The sequence below is a fragment of the Rhineura floridana genome, chromosome 6 (genome assembly GCF_030035675.1).
Source record: "Rhineura floridana isolate rRhiFlo1 chromosome 6, rRhiFlo1.hap2, whole genome shotgun sequence".
NCBI lineage: Eukaryota > Metazoa > Chordata > Lepidosauria > Squamata > Rhineuridae > Rhineura > Rhineura floridana.
The window spans coordinates 122,687,793-122,710,190 of record NC_084485.1 but is presented as its reverse complement, the minus strand read 5'-3'; the positions used below and the strand labels follow the sequence as shown (position 1 = coordinate 122,710,190).

Below are 22,398 nucleotides of genomic sequence, written 5' to 3'. Positions count from 1 at the left end.
GTCAGGGAGGGGCTGGTGGGATCCAGCCCTCCAAAAATTATCCCCTTTTTAAAAATTAATTACAGAAAAAGCTCCCTCCCCCGCTTTTTTTGGTGCCCCCTGAACTTTTAAGCTTGCTATGGACCTGCTTAGCCCTGTAGCCAGAGTGGGGCAAATGGGTGCACCCCCCGAGTTGTGCTTCTCCCCCCCCAGAATTCCTTGGGAAATAGTCTTTTTAATTTGTGCCATGACAGCCTCCATTTAAAGAATAGCTTATTTTAAGAACAGCAGCAATTTAAGAATAGGGCTCCCTGAAAAATTCAGTGAATAAGGCAGGGTGAGTGCACAACAAAAGCCTCATCTGGAAGACTCCCCAAAAGTCTGCTCACTCAAGACTTTCCCTGACTGGTGGTGGATTTTTCATGATCACAATCACTCTTTAATTACTTAAGTGATGCTGGGGGGGGGACATCCTGTATATTAACATGACACTTGAACAGTTACATATTAAACCTTTGTATTATGAGCTAGAGTTAGACTCCAGTCCTAATCTCTGATTTTCCCTATGTGTGCAGCTCAGCTCTGAGGCCTTATCAGAGTTTCTGGGCAGAAAAAAAAATCAACCAGTAAAAAAAAAATCCAATTGCTTTCCACAATTAGTTTCCAATCACTTACTTAATCCTTTATATAGCAAATAGTTTAAAAGTTTTCCATTGATTGTCTAACAGGAAAAAAATCTACAGGTCAGGAACAATACTAGCAGGGACACTTAAGGAGAAGTTACTACCTTTTGGTGTCCCCTTGTTCACTGTATCCTTAACATCCTTTTTTCTTGTGAAACAAAAAATATACCAGTCATTTAATTCCTGGATTCATACTAAATTTTCTGTTAACATGACCTTTACATAGCCCATTATGTAAGGTAACACAATCAGTGCATGGAGGAGGAGTGAGGAGGAAGGTCATTGCCTTTCCCTTCCCCTGGCCTGGTCTTCACATCTTCTCCACTAGCGTGTAGAAGGGGTGAATTGGCTGGTGCTATGCACCTCTCCTCCCTCCAGTGCCCCACCTGGAAATGTGGCTAACCCACCTACACGGAGGGCTGGCTACAGGGTGCCAGATATGCAGTACATAATGTGAGTGCTGAGCCCATACTGCACTCACTCTGCTTTGGTCTGACGTGTCACCTTATCTTAAGAACTGAGCTCTAGAGAATAGTATTCTTTCCATTTGCAGCAAAAGGGATTGTGCACAGTGCTCATTAGCTGGCCCTCATAACTATTATGGACCCCCCCATCCTCCAAATTTCCTTTGAAGGAAAGTCCAGCCCTCCTGGAGTAGGGAAGGCAGATGAAAAGGAAAAGAAAGCCATCAGTGGATCTGAAATAAAATGAATGTGTCATTCATTTATGGAGCAAAGTAGGAGAAAGTTGAGCTCACCCAGCAGCAGACAACAAATCCCTGTGTAGGTATATCTGTAAGTATGATCCCAGTTAGGAAAAATGAGTGGTCTTTGCTCTCAATGTACAACCTCATTTTGACCAAATTAAATCAAAGCCATTTATATAGTGACATTCAGAAGAAAGGAAAGCATGAAGTTCAAAGATTGACAACATAATGTTCTCAAAATCTGAACCATTCCAAACTGCTACAGAGGGTATACCTTAGTAAACAAGCTTTAAAAATAGAACAACAGTGGCTATCATTTTTCTCTTAAAGATGTTCAGCTGCTTGGTTCAATAAGTTAGGGAAGTAGAGGCAGGAGACACTGTGAAGAGTATAAACATTATAAGGACACATGTAAATATAGGCTACCAAACTATGTCCCAAATGTAGTTTATAGTTGTACTATGGGATGTATGCCAGAAATAACTCCTATCTGCACTGAAGATTATTCATAGTCTTTAGACAATAATGGGAATAGAGCCCAGCCTACTTACTAAATTCTCAATAACTAAAATTACCTCCTACTAACCTAACCTCAGTTAACCTCCCCCTTGCTATTTCTCACTGTGATGACAGTAAACAGGGCCAGCACCAGGCATGACTAGGCCCATGGGCACCAGTCTGCCCGGGCCTGCAGCGCCCATCCACACGCCCCACCTACCTCTCTGTTGCTTTGTGAGAATGCCCTGTGTGCTGAGCATGCATGGCTGCCATCAATCAAGATGGCAGTGGAGGCTTCCATAAAGGGTTGATGCCCTCACCACCATCTTGGTTGATGGCAAATACGCACACTATGTTATGCACACACACATGCCTGCCATCAACCAAGATGGTGGTAGGGGAGTCAGCCCCTTAGATAAGCCCCCACCACCATCTTGGTTGATGGCAGGTATGCGTGCACAGCGTGCACAGCAACAGGAGAGGTAAGTAGGGTGTGTGGACAGATGTTGTGGGCCTGTGCGGTCTGTAGAGGGGGCTGGGAGCTCCCTCTCTGCAATCTGTGGTAGGGTCAGATGACAACACGGCTGCAGATTGCAGAGTGGGAGCACTACCCTCCCACCCTAAGGAGGGGCCCTCGGCCAGGGCCAAACCTGGCCACCCTCTGGCAGCGGCCCTGCCAGTAAATAAATTAAGAAAACAGAAGTATCTTTTGGGACTTGGAAGATTTGTCTCCTGAAATTTGGATCTGGTCCCTAGTTCTTGATCAATCAGGTAAATAATCATTTAATATTTTTGCATTTGGCAAAATAATATGGAAATAATATTTTGCATGCCTAAACCTTTAATACTAAACACCCCATGGAATTTTTCAGTGTTTCTGTTCTTAAATAGGTATCTGATATGTACCAAAATGGAAAGGACTAAACAGGTACTGTGAAGAAGAATCCTGAAATTTCTTCTCAAAAAGAGGAAAATATATATGTTATGGCTGTGTCCCGAATTCAGCCAAGGCCCAAACTGCATCAGGCTGATTCAGGAGAATCCAGGTGTCAGTCGAGTTGGGTTGAGACAGCCCCAGATTGCCACAGGTTGGGTTGGGTGGCCCAGAGTGATCCGGGACTGTCAGGGGGCAGGGTGTAAGGGGGAAAAGAGAGGCAAGTGTGGGCTGGAAGAAGGAGAAACTGTGAAAAGGAAGGGCCTACCCGGAGGCTGAGTCTTTACAGGAGAAGATAAGGCTGCAGTGAGTGGACGCCTTTCCTGCCTGACCACTCCTTTTCACCAGGCCTCTCCTTCCTGCCCCCTGAAGCAGCACTGCTCAGGGACAAATCCTCCTGCTTATCAGCTTGCAAGCAGAGGATTCAATCATGAGTGATGCCAGTTGTTGTGAATAATTAAATTTCTATCCCACCCTTCCTCCCAGTAGGACCCAGGGCGCCAAACAAAAACACTAAAAACACTCTAAAACACCTTAAAAACAGACTTTAAAATTTATTAAAACAAAACATCTTTAAAAAACATCTTTTAAAATGAAAGCTTTAAAAACATCTTAAAAAGCAATTCCAGAACAGATGCAGACTGGGATAAGTTGTTGCTCCTCTGTGCAGGGAAGCTGCTCACATATGCCAGATTGAATCCACCTGCTCTGTTGGGGGGGAGAAGACACAATGTCTCCCCCTTCCTCTGTTTTCCTCTCTGCAGTATGTTTAAAATAGGGATTTAAATACTCTTAGCCCCACCCCCAAATTGCTTTGGGGACAGATCTGAGCTGGAGTGGGTGGTCCCCAGCTCAACACAGGGCAGCCCAATCCAGGGACCCCATATTGGGGCCACCAGGTGGATCAGGGAGGCTGCAAACATAAAATATGTGATAGATTTTAGCAATCCTTTCTTCTCCCCAGAGAACCCTGGGAATTATAGTTCTGTGAGGTGATGTTCTCTGAAACTACAATTCCCAGGGTTCTTGGGGGAAGCCACAACCACTGAAGTGGTATAAAAGCACTGTAAGTTTATAGATACACCCAGTGACTTTATTTCCATTTTTTTTGTTAAATTCTTCTGCCCTGGGATACGTTTATTCCTCTTTCCAGCAGCTGAAAGTAGAAAAAGGGAGACAGCACCTCCATCCCCACCTCAAGAATCTCAAGACTGTAAAATCTAACACCTCTTTTCTTACTGCAGAATGGCTTAATAATATATCAAGATCTACTATATTTTTTCTTCTCTTTTGTTTCTTCCCATCTATACTGAGCAAAACTAACCTTTATTTTATGTAGCATCTCAATATTGGTAATACTGAGTAGGCTTTAACAAAAAGTATGGCAGATTTCTTATAGCTTTGGATTCCATTTTCACAGTTGCAGCAGGTAACAGGGAAATGGATTACTTTTTCATGAGACTATGTTAAGGCAATTTTCTACATCTCTAATAAGTCGAGGAGTCCTCCAAATGGTGGTTCTTACCATTTTAAAGTACTATGAGTGTTCTTCAATCAGGGGTTGTAATTGCCAGACATCTGGCCCACAACCCAGCAGGGGAGGGGTACTGCCAACCCACAAAGCCCCTGGCTGAGCTGCTCCTCGTAATTACTGCCTGTTCACCTGTACCCTCTAAGCACGGGCTTCCCATAGGCGTCTGGTAGGTCACTGTGAGAACAGGATGCTGGACCAGATGGGACACTGGCCTGATCCAGCAGGCACTTCTTATGTTCTTAATCACATAAGCTGTACAACAGAAAGGAGAAAGAGCAGCAGAATTCACTCATCTTGCCCTTTCCCTCTAGGTGGCTGTTTGGATTGGGTCTGAAGGCAGGGGAATTAGAAAGATTTCTGCTCAAATGCTTTTAAGTCCATGTGATAACATATGCTAGACATTCATCCTATGAATGCGTGCCAATAGACAGGACTGCCGGTGCCTTAAGGAAATCATGCTCCCTCAGCTCATCAGGCAACTTAAATGAATGGGATCTGACTGTTTCTGGCTGGTATTGTTGTAACTAAGGATGAGGGAGAAATTCGATTTAGTTCATATTTAAAGGCAAACATACTTAATTTGCACTTTCCAAAACAATACGCGAACTGAAACACAGCCATCCTTCAAAATTCACACTTCCCCGAATTTTGCAGCGTAGTTCTCCAACCAAATAATGTGTACAAAACCTCATTTACTAGGGTGTACATAAGACTGAATACATTAGTGAAAACAGCATACAAAAATGCATTATATTAGGGGAAATTGTTTTGCAAAAATGTGTATATTAGGCAAAGTTGCATACAAAAATGTACATAGGTGAAATTCACACTAAAATGCTGTTGAATTTTCATGATGACTATTTTTTTTTAAAAAAAATCACAAACTGTTGTAGAAATGTGAAGAACGTAATAGAGAAATCAAAATGAACAGCTTCACCCATCCCTAGTTATAACAACGTGGTCTCCAGCTGAGCTGAAGCAGTCCACATCAACTAGAATCATATGCTGGAAATGCTGGTTTTTTATCCTGTACCCTAGAGATGGGGAACCTGTGGCTCTCCAGATATTGTTGAACTCCAACTCCCATCAGCCCCAGTCAGCATGGCCAATGGTCAGGAAAGATAGGAGTTGTGGTCCAACAGCATCTGGGCAGCCACAGGTTTCCCATCCATGCCATAGAGCACTGAATGCTGTGGACCAGGTCATAGGGAATGCTTTCACAGTATTTATGCTAACATGCTAGACTTTGTTTCGGAACAGAGAAAATTTCCTCAAAGGTCATTTTCATCCACTGAATCCAGTGGCAAAACTTTTGTTGATTATTAATAGAACAGATTATATTATCAAATCAAGCTAATTTTTAAAGTAAAGTATTCTATGGATGGGGGAAATGCTCTCATTTTTGTAATTCTCAGGACAAGAGGAAACTGCAAGAAGAAATCACTCAGAAACGCCTTAAAGTAGAAGAAGAAAAACTAAAACATCAACACTTGAAGGTACAAATAATTTTCTTACTTCCTTTTCTGCAAATCCACTGCATAAAAAGGTAAGAAACCAAAACCAGGAGCATCAACACTTAGCTTATATAGGCATATGTATTACTTGATTTCTGTGCATGTGACAGCTGGCTGCTGAATGTTTGACCTGAGGCATTGTGTCAGGGGCAGGGAGAATATGGACATTCCATTTATGGCAGCCTGCCCCAGTCTGGTACCCTCCCCCCCCCCAGATATTTTGGACTACAACTTCCATCAACCCCAGTCAGTAAGGCCAATGGTCAGGGATGACGAGAGCTGTAGTTCAAAATATCCGGAGGGTACCAGTTTAGGGAATGTTGATCTATGATGTCAAATCTATGCTGGCCCATTCACACATGCAAATAATCACTTGACAAATTCCCACAGAAGTCTCCTATATAGACAATACATGTCAAGTTACACACATAATTTCAATCACAAATCTAAACAATTCCTTAATATTTACAGGTTGAATTCCATCTTTTCTTAGCTTTACAGGTGAATTTTGAGCTTTACTAGCTAGAAAACAGACTTTATTAATAAGTGTGGGCATTTCAGAAGTCACATAAATAGGCTTGAGTTGTTGGTGTTTTGCAGTTTAAAATGAGGTAGTGGCCAGAAATAATTTATTACTAAAAGTATTGCTGCACTTGTTTTCAGACCAGGCATGTTCACTTTAGTATTTGCACTTTGCTTTAGAGTCCATAGCGATGGAATTGAACAAAATATTAGATAGAAGATCCCACTGAAATCCTCAGGCAATAGCTTATTCTCTCTGGCACATGTTTACTCAATTAAGTTAATGGGCCTATGTGATGTTCTGACCTTGCTTCCCACGCACTGGGAAGCATGTACAGATTTTACACTGATGTCAAACCTGCCAAGTTCCTTGGTATAGAAACCCAATTACTGATGGATCAAATGGCCACTCTCACATGAAAAGCTTTTCAAGATCAGCTTGACATTGCTTGTCATATTCAGAATGGAACAAAAATTAAAATCCACAATGCTCATTTGTTGAAAATAGCCAGAATGTTGTCATAAAAATCTTAGCACAAATTGAGCCATGTCCAGAAACTGGGTGATGGAATTTGGTTGTCAAGGTCAGTTTGAAAGTGCAAGAACTGCAGCAGTCACAGAGGTGATATTCGGGTTCTCCAGCTCTTTCTAGTTCGAAATTGGTTCAACAGTGAAATGGCTGGTACTGGAAACAAGCCTGCTCAAGTCATTGTGGATCAATCTGCTAAGCTTCTGTAGGTGTTTTCAAATGTTGTCACAGCTCTGCACATTCAAAGTGCACCACAAGGCCCCCACATGTACAATTGTATGCATAGAAGAATCTCTGGAACCCTGATTTTGCAGAGATCTCCTCCATACAGAGACAGAGCCCTATACACATACAGCAGTACATTCAGGAGACCTGTTCAGGCATTCAGTGAACACAGACGAATTGGAAGAGGTAGAGCCTGCTGCCTTTTGCCCATGCGTGTTCTCTGCAGGAATTAGAAGGGATCCATAGAGCAGGGGTGGGGAATCTGCGGTTCTCCAGATTTTGGTAGACTATACTTCCCATTATCCCTGACCATTGTCCATGCTCGGTGGAGCTGATGGGAATAAGTCCAACAATTTCTCCAGGACCTCTGGATTCCCATCCTCAGTGTGGAAGAATGACAGCAAAACATCTGAAAAGGACTTTGTTGTGTTTTCATTTATGTCTTCCACCCAATGCAAGAATATGCTTGTGAAACCCTCATTTAATTAATGGGTGCTTCATATTAGCAAAGAAGTGGTGTTCCAACAAAGACAAAAGGGTCAACTGCTCCCCATCTAGTCAAAGGTCCAGGATAGAGTTTAATGTAGCTGTGACATGCCAGGTGCAAAGGGATTGTTGGGGAATCCTTATGCTGCATGCATAAATGAATAATGATGGATCTTTTTCTTAAATAATTGAGAAGGTACATCATCTTAATCCAGTGAGAAGAGCTGAAAATGCATTATCTTGAACATCCAAAGTTCTAAAAATTAGGGAGCAGTCCCATCAAACTTGTACAGCATGAGTGAATTGGGATTTTTTAACATATCCATCATATAAGTTTACTTCATCAAATGTCATTGCATCACTTCCTCATAGAAGCTACTACTAATCATGATGGCTATATATACCACCTCCAGAATAAGAGGCAGCGTGGCTCAGATGACCAGCTGCTGAGAACAGAATGCTATTTTGCCCATGTCCTTCTTGTGGGCTTTCCAGGAGCATCTGGCTGGCCACTGTAGAAAACAGAATGCTGGACTAGATGGGCCTTTGGCCTGAACCAGTAGCCTCTTCTTATAGTCTTCTTTTTTACTATATTCATTCTAGCACAAGCCAAAGAGATGCTCCATTATTAGTGACATTATTGAGCCCTATACCCACTCACCTGGGAGTTAGCCCAAACTGTTACTCATGCTGTGTTATGTATTTGCAAGAATTACATCTTTTTAACATGTTCCTGCTCTTAAGTTTCAAGCGGTTTCTTATTGCTGTCATGCCCATGATATCCTATTTTACTCCATCCAACAGCAAATATTAATGGTATTATTGCTAATAACTATGACTGTACAAATTATTGTTATACAGGGATTTAGATTCCATTACAGTAGGGCCCTGCTTCCCGGCGCTTTGCTTCCCGGCGTTCTGCTAATGCGGCGGCTTTCGTTTTCCATTTTAAAGCCGATTTTTGCTCTTTTACAACGTTTTGCGACGTTTCCGCGTCATTTTCGTGCGACAGCCCCATTATAGTCTATGGGTTCTGCTTTACAGCAATTTCCGCTTTATGGAGGGGGCCTGGTCCCTAACCCGCCGTATGAGTGGGGCCCTACTGTACAGTGTTTTGAGAAAATATAATAAAATAAGCAGGAAGCTACACATAAGATAGGCATAATTAGAAACTGGTCTATCGTAGGTGATTTTTAGTGAGCAGCTACTCTGCATAATAAAGAAAGGTCATATCTACCCACTTACATGTTGTAAAGCTGGAAACAAGATCTTGCTTTGGATCTCCTGCTGACATTAGCACATATCTCACAGCTAGGATCCTGTGTGTCACTTTGAAGATTAGTCTCCAAGCCCATGAAAATATGCTCGCTTTTGTGGAATAATCCCCATAATATCCATAATGAATGCAGCACTTATTTAGTGGATATGGAATACAACTTAGCCTACTTTAATGGCAAATCATAGTCCTTAAATCCTTTGTAGCCACAGGGCACTGTAGACACTATAAGCAGAAGGAGACACAGGTCTGGTTGTAGGATATTGCAGGGATGGCATCAGGAAAGCTAAAGTTGAGGATGAGATGAGGTTAGTGAGAGATGCCAAAAGCAACAAAAAAGCTTTCTTCAGGTACATCCATAGTAAAAGACATAGAAAGGAAATGGTGGTACAGCTACTCAATGAGGATGGCAAAATGATAACAGATGACAAAGAAAAGGCAGAAGTGCTCAATTCCTACTTTGGCTCAGTCTTCTCCCAAAAGAGGGTCTATCCTGGGAAATGTGAAGACTGCAACTTGAGTTTGATTGCAGCTTGAAGCAGGATTGCAGCTTGAGATTGATAGACAAATGGTCAAGGAATACCTAATCACTTTGAACGAGTTCAAATCTCCAGGGACTGGTGAATTGCAACCTAAAGTATTGAAGGAACTGGCTGAAGAACTAACAGAATCACTGTCTATTATCTTTGTGAAATCATGGAGGATGGCTGAAGTGCCAGATGACTGGAGGAGAGCTAATGTTGTCCCTATCTTCAAAAAAGGCAAAAAGGAGGAATGGGGGAACTACAGACCAGTCAACCTGACATCAATCCTTGGGGAAATTCTGGAGCAGATTATAAAGTGGTCAATCTGTAAGCACCTTGAAAACAATGCAGTGATTACTAGAAGCCAACATGGATCTATCAAGAACAAATCCTGCCAAACTAATCTTCTTTCATTTTTTGATCGGGTAATCTCCCTGGTAGACTATGGGAATGCTGTGGATATAATATATCTTGCCTTCAGCATAGCTTTTGACAAAGTGCTCCATGATATTCTGATTAGCAAGCTATTTAAATGTGGGCTGGATGGAACAACTAACAGGTGGATCCACAGTTGGCTACAGAATCGTACTCAAAAAGTGCTTATCAATGGTTCCTTCTCAAACTGTGGGGAAGTAACGAGTGGAGTATCCTAGGGGTTGGTCCTGGACCCAGTGCTCTTCAACATTTTTATTAATGACTTGGACGTGGAGGTGCAGGGAATGCTTATCAGATTTGCAGATGATACAAAATTGGGAGGAATAGCTAATACCTTGGAAGACAGAAACAAAATTCAAAGGGATCTCGATAGCCTGGAGCATTGGGCTGAAAACAACAGAAAGAAATTTAACAGGGATCGTATTATCAGAGGATTAGCTTAGTACGGAGTTACAGGTGGGAAACTGTGTGATAGCTTCTGTTTGCCAGTAACATCATGTGAACCATGCAAATTAAAAGGGGATGTGAGCAGCACCAAACACACACTAAATCACTGTGTAGATGAGCCCCTAGTTAGAGAACAGAGAGAGCTGGAATTGCAGTTGCTATGCGACCACAGAATGCATTCCTTAACCCCTTCAGGGCACTTAAGAGATGCTTGGAGAGCATGTCCTTTGGTTGTTCAATAAATGCTATGTGCTTACTAAAAATAAATGAGAATTTTGCCAGGGCTGAAACTTGGGCAGGAACAGGGTGGCATCACTAGTGAAGGGGAACAATGCCACAAAGGGGGGGGCAGAAATGATGATGTGTGATCATCATGGCAGGCAAAGTCAAAGTGGCATATGATGGGAGGAGGTAAAAAAAACCAGGTCTCTGTCTCTCAGGTGAAATCTGGTTCACATTTGTCCTTTAAAACACATTCCACACATATATTTTGCTAACCATTCCACATACATGAAAGACAGATGAGCAACCTTTTCTTGTCTTGCTAATCCTATTTCCAAAATAGAGCTTCTGGTGTCATATGATGAAGAACCAATCACTGTGTTCTAAGCTGTGAGGAATTTCAAGGCACCCACCCAATATATGTGAAGCTAAAAACTGCAGGATTGTGAGGAGTCCACTTGAGATGGGCAGTTACTCTGTTGTTAAGTGCTGTTTGGATGTGCAGAACCCAAGTCACTGTCTGTATCCTCTCAGCTTTCAGAAGGAGCCTCTCCTGCTCATCCTGGCAATGTGGTTTGGGTAGGAGAGGGCGGGGTACACAGACAGAGGTGTGGGATAAACGGGGCCAGCCCAAGACATTTTGCTGCCTGAGGCAAAGGAGAAGGTGCCCCTCCCCCAGGGTACCATTTCACATACAGACAACTGATTCGCCATTGAATTTTTCAGTTCAGGCAACGGGATAGTGTCCTCCATTGCACTTGAGGGCACCAGATTCTCTCACAGCTCTGTCCTCCAACACCTTGCCACCATTCTCTGCCTCCCAGCATGTGCCACCTGAGGCCACTACCTCATTTTGTCTAATGGTAGGGCCAGCTCCAGGGATAAGGATTATAGCAGAGCTGGAAAGCAACACATTCACATTTGAGATGCTGACGGCCAAGAAGTAGTCCCAAAAAGTCCCACAATAAACTTATTGTTGTTGAACCATTCTTAACACCAACAAGTTCCAAACTGTTCAGTGACATTTGGTACCTTTGGCCTATGAAGAAGCCACTTTCTCAGAGTTGTGCTCTTAGGCTCTTGCAGCCCCACTGAACTCTCCTTTTGTTTGATTCTTAAAGGGTTACTATATTTTTGTTCAAAAAATAGCTATAGGTGCACACCAAACTACCACAATTATGAAAAGAGAAAACAGGGACTGTATTCATTAAATAGGTGTGACTGGTGTATATAGGGTTGGTGAGAAACTTTCATCCACATGGGAATCTGCCTTATACTGAGTCAGACCATTGGTCCATCTAGCTCAGTACCGTCTACACTGACTGGCAGGCAGGAGTTCTCCAGGGTCTCAGACAGGAGTCTTTCCTGGCCTCACCTGGAGATGCCAGAGATTGTACCCAGGACCTTTTGCAGGCAAACCATGCACTCTGTCACTGAGTGACAGCCCTTTCTCTCACAGTTTTGAACATATGAAATGTAAACAACAAATGTAAACACTAGGAGATGGAAGAGGGGTTAAATCATTGCCATAGGAAAACCAGTCACGGGTTTCCTGATATCATGCCAATTCAGTGTGCAGCAGTTGTGAAAAAGGCAAATCCATGCTAGGGAGCATTAGGAAAGGTATTAAAAATAAAACTGCCGATATCATAATGCTGCTATAGAAATCTATGGTGTGGCTGCATTTGGAATACAATGTACAGTTCTGGTCATCTCACCAGGATATAGCAAACTGGAAAAGGTTCAGAAAGGGCAACCAAAATTATCAAGGGGATGGCAGCAACTCCCCTATGAGGAAAGGTAGCAACATTTGAGGCTTTTTCATTTAGAGAAGAGTAAGAACATAAGAACATAAGAAGAGCCTGCTGGATCAGGCCAGTGGCCCATCTAGTCCAGCATCCCATTCTCACAGTGGCCAACCAGGTGCCTGGGGGAAGCCCGCAAGCAGGACCCGAGTGCAAGAACACTCTCCCCTCCTGAGGCTTCCGGCAACTGGTTTTCAGAAGCATGCTGCCTCTGACTAGGGTGGCACAGCACAGCCATCACGGCTAGTAGCCATTGATAGCCCTGTCCTCCATGAATTTGTCTAATCTTCTTTTAAAGCCATCCAAGCTGGTGGCCATTACTGCATCTTGTGGGAGCAAATTCCATAGTTTAACTATGCACCAAGTAAAGAAGTACTTCCTTTTGTCTGTCCTGAATCTTCCAACAGGTGACATGATAGAAGATAGAAGTGTATAAAATTATGCATGGCATGGAGAAAGTGAACAGAGAAAAGCTTTTCTCCCTCTCTCATTACATTAGAACTCGTGGACATCCAAAGAAGCTGCATGTTGGAAGATTCAGGACAGAAAAAATAAAGTACTTCTTCACATAGCAAATAATTAAACTATGGAATTCGCTCCCACAAGAGGCAGTGATGGCCACCAACCTGAATGGATTTAAAAGAGGATTAGACAGATTCATGGAGGAAAAGGCTACTTTTCCATGATGGCTATACTCTGCCTCCATAGGAGGAAGCAGTATGCTTCCAAATACCAGTTGTTGGAAACTGCAGGAGGGGAGAGGGATTTTGCACTCAGGTCCTGCTCACAGGTTTCCCCTGGGCAACTGGTTGGCCATTATGAGAACAGGATGCTGGACTAGATGGGGCATTGGCCCAATACAGCAGGCTCTTCTTATGTTCTGACATCAAGTTTGGCCTCTATACATGACTGTTTCACACTAGGATTGTCTCAATGCTGTGCTTCCAAATATTTTAAAGTACACAATATCACGACAAATGAATGCATATTTCAAAGCCAATTTGATGCTCATGTATTTGTACTCAGATACCAGTACAATATGTCAAGTTTAAAGCAGTGCTTTGAGATCTTGAAGTCTCAGCTTCTGACATATTCCACCAGCAGAACAAAGGGGGCTCAGAGTAGTGGGCAGATGATTAACCCAAATCTAGCATGAACTGAGAAAGTGCCCTAAATCCCACCCACCGACCCGCATCCCCATGCTACAACAGGATTTTGTGGAATATATTCTCAGTTTGAGCTAGCTGTGAGTCTCTCTCCCCCTGCCCCATCCAATAGCGTCCCATCCCCAATGACCCAGACAGGTCTGAAAAATCCTGAATTCTGATTTCTTGTGTCTAAGGTAGACATTCTCACAGGGTTATTGTGCAGACATAGGATTATGAATCACTAGGGGTACTATATTAATTTTTATGAACATCCAAAAAGAGTTGTATATTTCACAGATCCTCTGATCTCCATTTGTTGTGCCCTTTTATCCTCTGTTCTAAATATGGGTAAAATGTGCTTATTGAGTACCAACTCATAAAAAGAATATGCTTTGACCTTTTAAGAGATTGTTACTGGGATATCAGCAGAAGAATTTGTCTAGAGCTTTAAAAAGAAATCTCATAGATCTTTACCCCTTAAATGATACTTAAATGTTATATAAAGCACTGTAGACATATGTCAAGCCTCAAGCAACATTTACTTCACGTTATGGAATGGTTGGCTGCCGAGGAAGTATTATGGGAATTCTTTGCTTCTAGCTAGCTCATGGGCCTGTGTACATCCCAAGCGTGCATGGAGCCTGATGACAGGAGTTCATGCTATCTAGTGCCTCAGTACCAATGACATGGCATAATGAGAACCACACCAGGCAAATGCAGTGTTCCATCATCCAAGCCATTCTGAAAGTCTTATCACATCACACTGTGTTAATGGTCTCTGTATGGATATACCACAAGCTGTTGCAGCACTTAAAGAAGCCACTCCACAATAAAGATATCCTCTCTTCTTCAACATACTTTTTCCAGAGACTTCTCCTAGATTCCTGGTGTGGCATCCACACATAAAACTGGAAGAAATTCCTACATAAGCAGCACACTATTCAGACTATAACTGATCGTCCCATTAGAAATGGAAGAGGAGAAAAAAGAGGAGATGGCACACATTAGTTCATATGTCATTGAGCAGCAATGTTGTCATTAAAGATTTAAGATCGTCATTCAGATGATCACATCCCAGCTTAAGAAGGCAAGATATGAGAAAGTATTTTGGCCATATATGCAGCCTCTTCACTCTTCCCTTCACATGAGTGAGCAATCAAACCAGGAAGTGTCTAACCACGGTTTCCCATTTCATCCAAACCAGAAAGCTATGATTAATGGATTCAGAACAAGTCAGGATATCAATCAAACTTCAAACCATGTCTGTTATTAGTATGCTGGCAAAACTTCCTGTAGCTGCATAGAGGTGGTGTTATTTTATTGTTTTGTTTTTCTATTATGATATATATGTTTTTATTTTTAACATTGTTGCAAATGGCGTGGAGACCTTTGGGTAACAAGCAAATAATAATAATAATAAATGTGTTCATATCCTAGCTTATTCCATACTGCTAACCACAATTTACTAGTGGAAATTGATGAAATAGGAAACTATACATAATGGAAGACTTCCTGGCTTTTTCACTTGCTCACACAAAGGGGTTGTGTGCATGGCCAAATGTTTTGTTAAGCTGAGATGTAGTTGTCTGAACATGACCACTGAGTGACACTGCTCCTTTAGTCTTGTAGAGGCATGGTTAACCTGGGGTGCAACAGATTAGTTGTGCATCAGGGTGGAGCCAATATATAGCTGATATAGCAATTTGTGCCAGATGTGTGATAGTTGAAGGAAATTGCTAATGGGATTCTTCTTTTTTAAAAAAATGTATGTATAGAAAAAAGCTCTACGTGAGAAATGGCTCTGGGATGGATTAAATACTCTTACTTCAAAAGAACAAGAAGAAATGCAAAACCAGAATCGAGAGGATCAACGACGGATGAATGAGTTGGAACAAAATATCCTCAGGTACAACACAAATTCTTCTTTCTGCTCTACTATTAAAAACTATGTGATCGGATCAATTTTCTAATTGTAACAGGGGGATTATTGTCTTTGGGGCCAACTATTTGTGTTTTGCTGTTTCAATAATACAACCAATTTCTACCTCACCCCCCCCCAAAAAAAATCCCACCTGATTTTAAAAGATCAGGTTCTGATTGTGCTGCAGATGGTCAAAGTTTCACCATGTTTTCTTCATCATTACTTCAAAATGGCAGCAACTGACCATTTTTTTACTAGCCATTTTTAAAATGCCATTTCGATCTCCAGGTAGGGCTGGGAGCAACCTCTGCCTAAAATCCTGGAGAGCCACTTCCAGTCATTGTAGATAATGCTGAGCTACAGTATGTAGTCCAATCTCTGACTCAATATAAGGCAGCTTCACATGTACCTGTGACATTTAGAATGGGCCAGACTTGACATTAAAATTCTGATGTTCAGCTAGCAATGATAAAAAGAGGGAATCAAAATTTCCAGATTTGACATTCCCTCAGTTACAATATCCTACTTCAGTATGAATGTTGGTATGGTAAAGTGTTGACATTCATATTTTGTTTTGCAGAATGTGGTTAGTTTCTCAATCAGCAGAAATAGTTATTTTCTATATCTTCTTCAACTGACATTAAAGTACATGGTAGGGTTGGGCCTAGTCCATGCACCTTAAATGTGCCTCTGTGCCTAAGGTGCCATAATCACTTCATAATCAACACAGGTCTCTCAGCAACCATGGAAATTGGTTTCCCACCTGCTGTGAGTAGGAAGGATTTGGAGCATGGTATTAGCATCAAAATAAACCCTGTACTGTTACCAAGGAGCCCACAACAGCACCTGTTCACATCCTCTGTGGTCTCATTAAAACTTTCTCTGCCAATTCTTTAGAAAAGAATTCTTTAGAAGCCAACACCCTAGAAACTTTAAATCCTACCAGAGGTAGGCACTGGCAGTGCTAAAATCAACCTTTGGCCAACACCAGTGTTATTCAGAGCTGCTCCACATATGACACAATGGCAAAAATGCATTTTTGGTACTGTGTGTGCAGATGTGTGTATAATATGCATGGCAGGGATTTGTGGTCACTACTGACCACACATCAGCAGCTGGCCACTGCTGCCACACACAGCAGAAGCTGTGCATTTGTCAAGAGCACACGTTGGTTTGTAACCAATGTAGCGCTAAGTAACCGCTTGTGCAACAAGACTTTCCTCTCTCCCCCCACCTCCTAAGTCTGTTCTGGGTTTTCCCCCAACCCTTCAGAGAAAATTTAGAGAGGAGGGAGGACGTGCCCAAGGGGAGGAGAGGAGGGGAACCTTGTTGCACGCTCGCAACTCTTTGGGCTGATGGGATGGTTACTTAGTGCTACATTGGATACAAGCCATTACCTTTTTTACATGTACACATTTAGTCGTGGCTGAGATCTTGAGATGGCAAAGGAGAGGGCACTACACTGCTCCCTTCCTCCCTACAGTGCTGTTTCCTTTCTCCTGTCCCCAGGGAAGAGGAGACGCGTATATCTTATTATTGGCTTTTAAAATATAATTTGGTGTGTTTCCCAGTTCTCTCCTCTTTTTTGTTGTTGTTTTGATTTTGACCTTTCACACGCAAGTCATTGTTTCTTCCAGAATGATTCCATTTTGATGCATACCAAAAAATGTACCCAGCCTTTTATTGGAATGGATGTAAACAAATTCCAAGCCAAATGTCATTAGTAAAAAATCAGAAAGGTTACCTGCCAATAGCAATTCAGTTAACTCCTGGACTCAGTTAACGGGTAGAAACACACTCACTGTTCTGCTGGTTCCAGAGTGTCTCCACCTCTCTTTTCTGAAAACGGGGGCACACAATGCTAGTCAAACCCTACCCCTTCTTACTGTAAAACTGGGTAGGATCAGCTTGAGTGTCTTTTTCTTAATAAAAAAAAAATTAAAAAAATTCAGCTTCAATGAAATTTTGCAACTGATCTGCAGATCAACCCGTTCCCCCTGCAGGTGTGGCTAATGGAAATACTTTGTTGTAGGAGACTAGTGTGTTCACAGCCAATCATGTAGCAAATGAGATGCTGCACAGGGGAACAGAGGCAAACAAATACCTCTTTACTCTGTGTTAATTGCATCATGTCCTGTGCTGCTTTATTGGCACATTTACATCAAGGCAATATGACCTGTAGCTACAGAACTATTTTTCACCAATGATGCTGTGAATCTTTTTTGTTTGTTTGTTTAAGCAGTGGTCTCAGATCATCCATTTTGAGATTAATTTGGCCACTAAAAACATGCATTCATGCCCAAATTGAATTAACACATTTCTATCTTTTCCAAGAGAACACGCACTGCAACTCCTGGAAGGAAGATATTGTTCTTAATGTTAAACTTCTATGTAGTGCTAACGTGATAAAAGGATGCCATACAAAATATGCAATGGAACAACCCTCTCCTCCACCCCACCTCTCATTTCACATCTGGGCTTAGTGGGAGACAGTATAGAGGGAATAGTTGGTGATGAGAGGTAGCCTCTCTCAACAGTATCCCAGCTCACATTTTGAGTAGGGATATAAGAAGACCACAATTTCTGTTCCATAAGAACATAAGAAAAGTCTGCTGGATCAAGCCAATGGCCCATCTAGTCCAGCATCTTGTTCTCACAGTGGCCAACCGGTTGCCCATGGGAAGTCTGCAAGCGGGACCTAAGTGCAGTTTCCAGCAACTGGTATTTGGAAGCATACTGCCTGCGCCGGTGGAGGCAGAGCATAAACATCATGGCTAGTAGCTACTGAGAGCCTTATTCCCCATGAATTTATCTAATCCCCTTTTGAAGCCATCCAAGTTGGTGGCTATCACTGCCTCTTCTGGGAGTGAATTCTAGAGTTTAACTATGCATTGTGTGAAGAAGTACTTTCTTTTGTCCGTTCTGAATCTTCCAACATTCAGCTGGATGTCCACAAGTTCTATTGTTATGAGAGAAGGAGAAATGCTTTTCTCTATCCACTTTTTCCATGCCATGCATAATTTTATATACTTCTATCATGTCACATCTGACTCTCCTTTTCTCTAAACGAAAAAGCCCCAAGTGCTGCAACCTTTCCTCACAGGGGAGTCACTCCATCCCCTTGATCATTCTGGTTGCCCTTTTCTGAATCTTTTCCAACTCTACAGTATCCTTTTTGAGGTGAAGCAACCAGAAATATACACAGTATTCCAAATTATATCAGCAGTTTTATTTTCAGTACCTTTCCTAATGAGTCCCGAGCATGGAATTTGCCTTTTTCACAGCTGCCACACACTTCCAACCTGTTTTCGTCACAATCAACATTATTTCTGTTCTGCTGCAGTTTGATTTCTGCCAAATACTGTTATTCATCACTCTGTCCACTATTTTATATATGTTATATAAGTTACATAACTATTTGTGTACCTTACATTCATGTCATTTTAAAGGAAATGTCAAAACAATGTAAAAGAAGTCATTAATTACATATTATTTGTGGACTTAGAAAAAAACACATTGTGAACAAATACTGATCATATTGGCTTGGCTAATTTCCATTCCTGACCACAGATGAGCCCTCAAACTGCAGTCATTTCCACTTCCTTTTCCATTTTCATCAGAATTCTCTGACAACCCTAGTTTTGAAGACCACTAATCTAACCAAACACATATGCCCTGCAACAAAATGTGGCAGTGTGTAATGTTCCTGTTCAGTGCCCTTCTCCAGGATACTCCATTTCAGTTCCCCTCTCACCTGTTTTTCTGTTCCCCCAACAACAATAGTTGGCATTCCATGGCCGCTGAGCATGTTTAGTCCTCATTGGGCTGTTTGGAGCCACTCCCCACCCCCATTTTAGGAGATTTTTTTTCCTAAAGATTTTTTATACTTCTGCAAAGCTTGTGTTCCGTTAGGCCTGCTGATACATCCCTCCTGTGCCTGAACATCAGAAATAGAAGAAATGATGAATTTGAAATAAAACCATTGTTGCTTTCTAGATTGCATTGGATTTATTAGGCATTATCTTCATTGCAGTCGGTACCATTAAACATTTTTCCTTCAAATATTTTACGTTTGTAGACTTGAGAAAGAAATTGAGGATCTTGAGAAAGAAGAACTGACAATCTCAGCTAAAGAGAAGGCTATATTGAAGAAGCTTAAATCAGTCGAAAGAACCACAGAAGATATTATAAAGGTCAGAATTTAATTTTAATCCTGCTACTGATATCATCTCTGTTGCTTTGCAAGAATCATCAGTTAAGGGAGACGCAGAGATGACAGCAAGGAAATGGTGCAAGGCTTCACTGTGATGTTCATCTAGACTAAAGGTGACTAAATCTTAGAGTGGTCAGGTCACTCAGAAACATGTAGCTATATCAAGATATATTATGTGGAGATCACCACAGGAATATTTCCTCACATTTATGCTCTGTATTGGTATATTTGTACTTTGTGCTCTGAACGACAACATTATTTTTAGCATTAAAAATAACCCAGGGTTAACTATTAACTACGTCTTTCTTGGCAGAATATCAAGAACATATGGGGCAGGGCGGCCGGGTGGGGGAAATCTAAACTCAGAGAAGAAAAATGCTCTCTGTGTTTATTCACCCTTCAGTCAAAGCCTCAACAAACAAACACACTGGCCAATGTGCCCTGAAAGTCAAACAGGCCCAGAGGGTATTATGCAATTGCTATAGCGGAGAATAGCTACCGCCTTCGCTTGCCCTAAGCGGTCTAACTGAAGACATGGCAAGGCAGAGAAAGCCACAAACAAAAATTTGTTTTTCTAAGAACAGCCTCTTCACACCCTAGAATCAAATATACCTCATAGGAGGGTAAAAGATCAATTTAACACCCCAATAAAAAAAGAAATGCTTGATATATGTGAAGGCGTATAATTTTTTTAAAAATATATTCTTCTTCTACCACTACATATTTTGTAACTATGTAGCAGAACAGCAATGGCACTTTGAACCCTATGAGCTATTCACACTGGAGTCTTGTGGTAGAGTTGGCAGATTGCTAACATTGACATAGAAATAAATTGTTTATTATCTGTGTGCTTCCAAGAGGCTACTTTGGCTTCCTATATCCCATTGCAGTTTCCCCAGTCAGTCATAACTGTGCCCTGTTGAATATCATCTGACCCTGCAAGGGAGTCCTGCCCCCCTCCCCAAAAAAGCAGATTTCCATGCATGGGGTGCAGATGCCTGTCTGGATATAATCCCATCCACACTGTGATATTCATTCAGCTCTACTGAAAAAGCTGGACACATTTTTTTTAGCTCATCAGAAAGTGTAACCCTATCTGGAGCCACTAATCATTGCACACAAGTTGCCCATGACTAGACCTAACTGGGGGCTATACGTTCTGTGCAAAATACATATTACAGGGGCACATCTCAATTGCTCCACAATTATGAAATGTTTTTCTTCCAGAGATTCAGCCTAGGTCTAAGCAATTTTCAGAAACATTGCCAAGTCCTATGAATTTGGCTTTAAGTGGATGAAATAAATTCAGTATTGAGTGGATTTCGAGATCATATTTTTTAATATTTTGCTTTTGTTTCCCTGTGTAAGCTTTCTCTTGATCTTAGTAAAAGGCTAGTTAAAACCCAAAGTAAATAAATAAATTAGCATTACACAAATGCTAAAGGGTGGAATGACTTCTGGGATGGGGTAATATTTACAGAGGGTTACAACCTAACCAGTTAACAGTGTGGTTCAACGGGTGTCTCCCATTAGTTTAAAATGAAAAAAGTGTGGGATCGTTGTTGTAGTGCAGGGATAACCAATGTGGTGCCTTGACAGTGTTGCCCAACAACAACTCCCATCCTTGACCAATTTGCCTAGCTGGGGCTGATGGGAGCTGGAGTCCAATAACATCTGAAGGGCACCATATTAGCTACTTCTGTTGTGGAAGGATGATTTTTGGGTCTCCAGTCTTTTTAAAGCCGCAACACTATGCATGCTTACTTGGAAAAAAGCACCTCTGAACACAAAGACTTACTTCTGAGTAACCACATATAGGATTGACACTACTGGCGAGCTACTTTACATCAAACAGTAATCATCTTTTGGTATCGCAATTTCTTTAAAAGATACTTGAAAAATCACATTTTTTTTCCTTTTTCTTAGTCTGTGAAGATGGAAAGAGTAGAGACTAAAGAAGGTATGTTCACTCAAAAGCATAGCATTTAAAATTATGTATGTATAACATCTTACAGAGGTAAAAATAGCATGCATTAACAATTCTCTCTTTTCACAGAGCCAATTGATTACATTTATGCCAACATACCTGACCTTCCAAAATCTTTCAGACCTTCTGCACTTAAAAGGACAGGGCATCTAAAAACAGAGGACGATGAAGAAAAGCGGAGAGGTACAGTTCAACAATGCAATTGAAGAAAGGGCATAGGCTTATAATGAGCCACATCCTAAGAGAATAGGAAATTGCCTTATACCCAGTGAAACCATTGGTCTGTATTGCTCAGAATTGTCTACATTGGCTTACAGTGTTCTCCAGGCTTTGAGTCAGAGGGCTTTTCTAGCCCTATCTGGAAATGCTGGAGATTGAACTTGGGGCCTTCTGCATGCTGGCACTGTGGGAGTAGCACTGCTAAAGCTGATCATCCTAAATGCCTAGCTAAGTGCCACATGTGCATGCAGTATCCCTAGTTAGGCAAGGAACTACACATTCAAATAGATGGTGTACATGTAGCTCTTCCCCTTGGTCCATTGCTGAAATGACCTTTACAGAGGGCTGTTAGAAGACAAACAATGGTAGGGTTGCCAGGTTCAGGGCCTGAGACTGATCCTGTATCTTTAGGAGAAGAGAAAGTCAGTCAAGTGCAGGTGTTCTTGCCACACTGTAATGGGAAAAACCACAAGGTGGAATTCTCCCTTCCCCCTGCACAACTTTTAAAGATACAGAAGACCTCTTGGTTGCCAGGCCCAGCTGACTTTCTCTTCTCCTAAAGATACAGGATCAGTCTCAGGCCCTGAACCT

The 22,398-nt window shown here is 41.7% G+C and overlaps 1 protein-coding gene across 2 annotated transcripts in view; it reads left to right on the top strand.

The window, feature by feature from the left end:
* Window positions 1-22,398, top strand: part of PALMD (palmdelphin) — an 82,344-nt gene that overhangs the window by 49,278 nt on the left and 10,668 nt on the right. For both annotated transcript variants that reach the window (XM_061633696.1, XM_061633697.1), the window contains 5 exons: window positions 5,750-5,830; window positions 15,243-15,373; window positions 19,467-19,581; window positions 21,528-21,561; window positions 21,658-21,771. In XM_061633696.1, coding sequence (XP_061489680.1) covers window positions 5,750-5,830; window positions 15,243-15,373; window positions 19,467-19,581; window positions 21,528-21,561; window positions 21,658-21,771 — 475 coding nt within the window. The remainder of the gene's footprint in view (window positions 1-5,749; window positions 5,831-15,242; window positions 15,374-19,466; window positions 19,582-21,527; window positions 21,562-21,657; window positions 21,772-22,398) is intronic.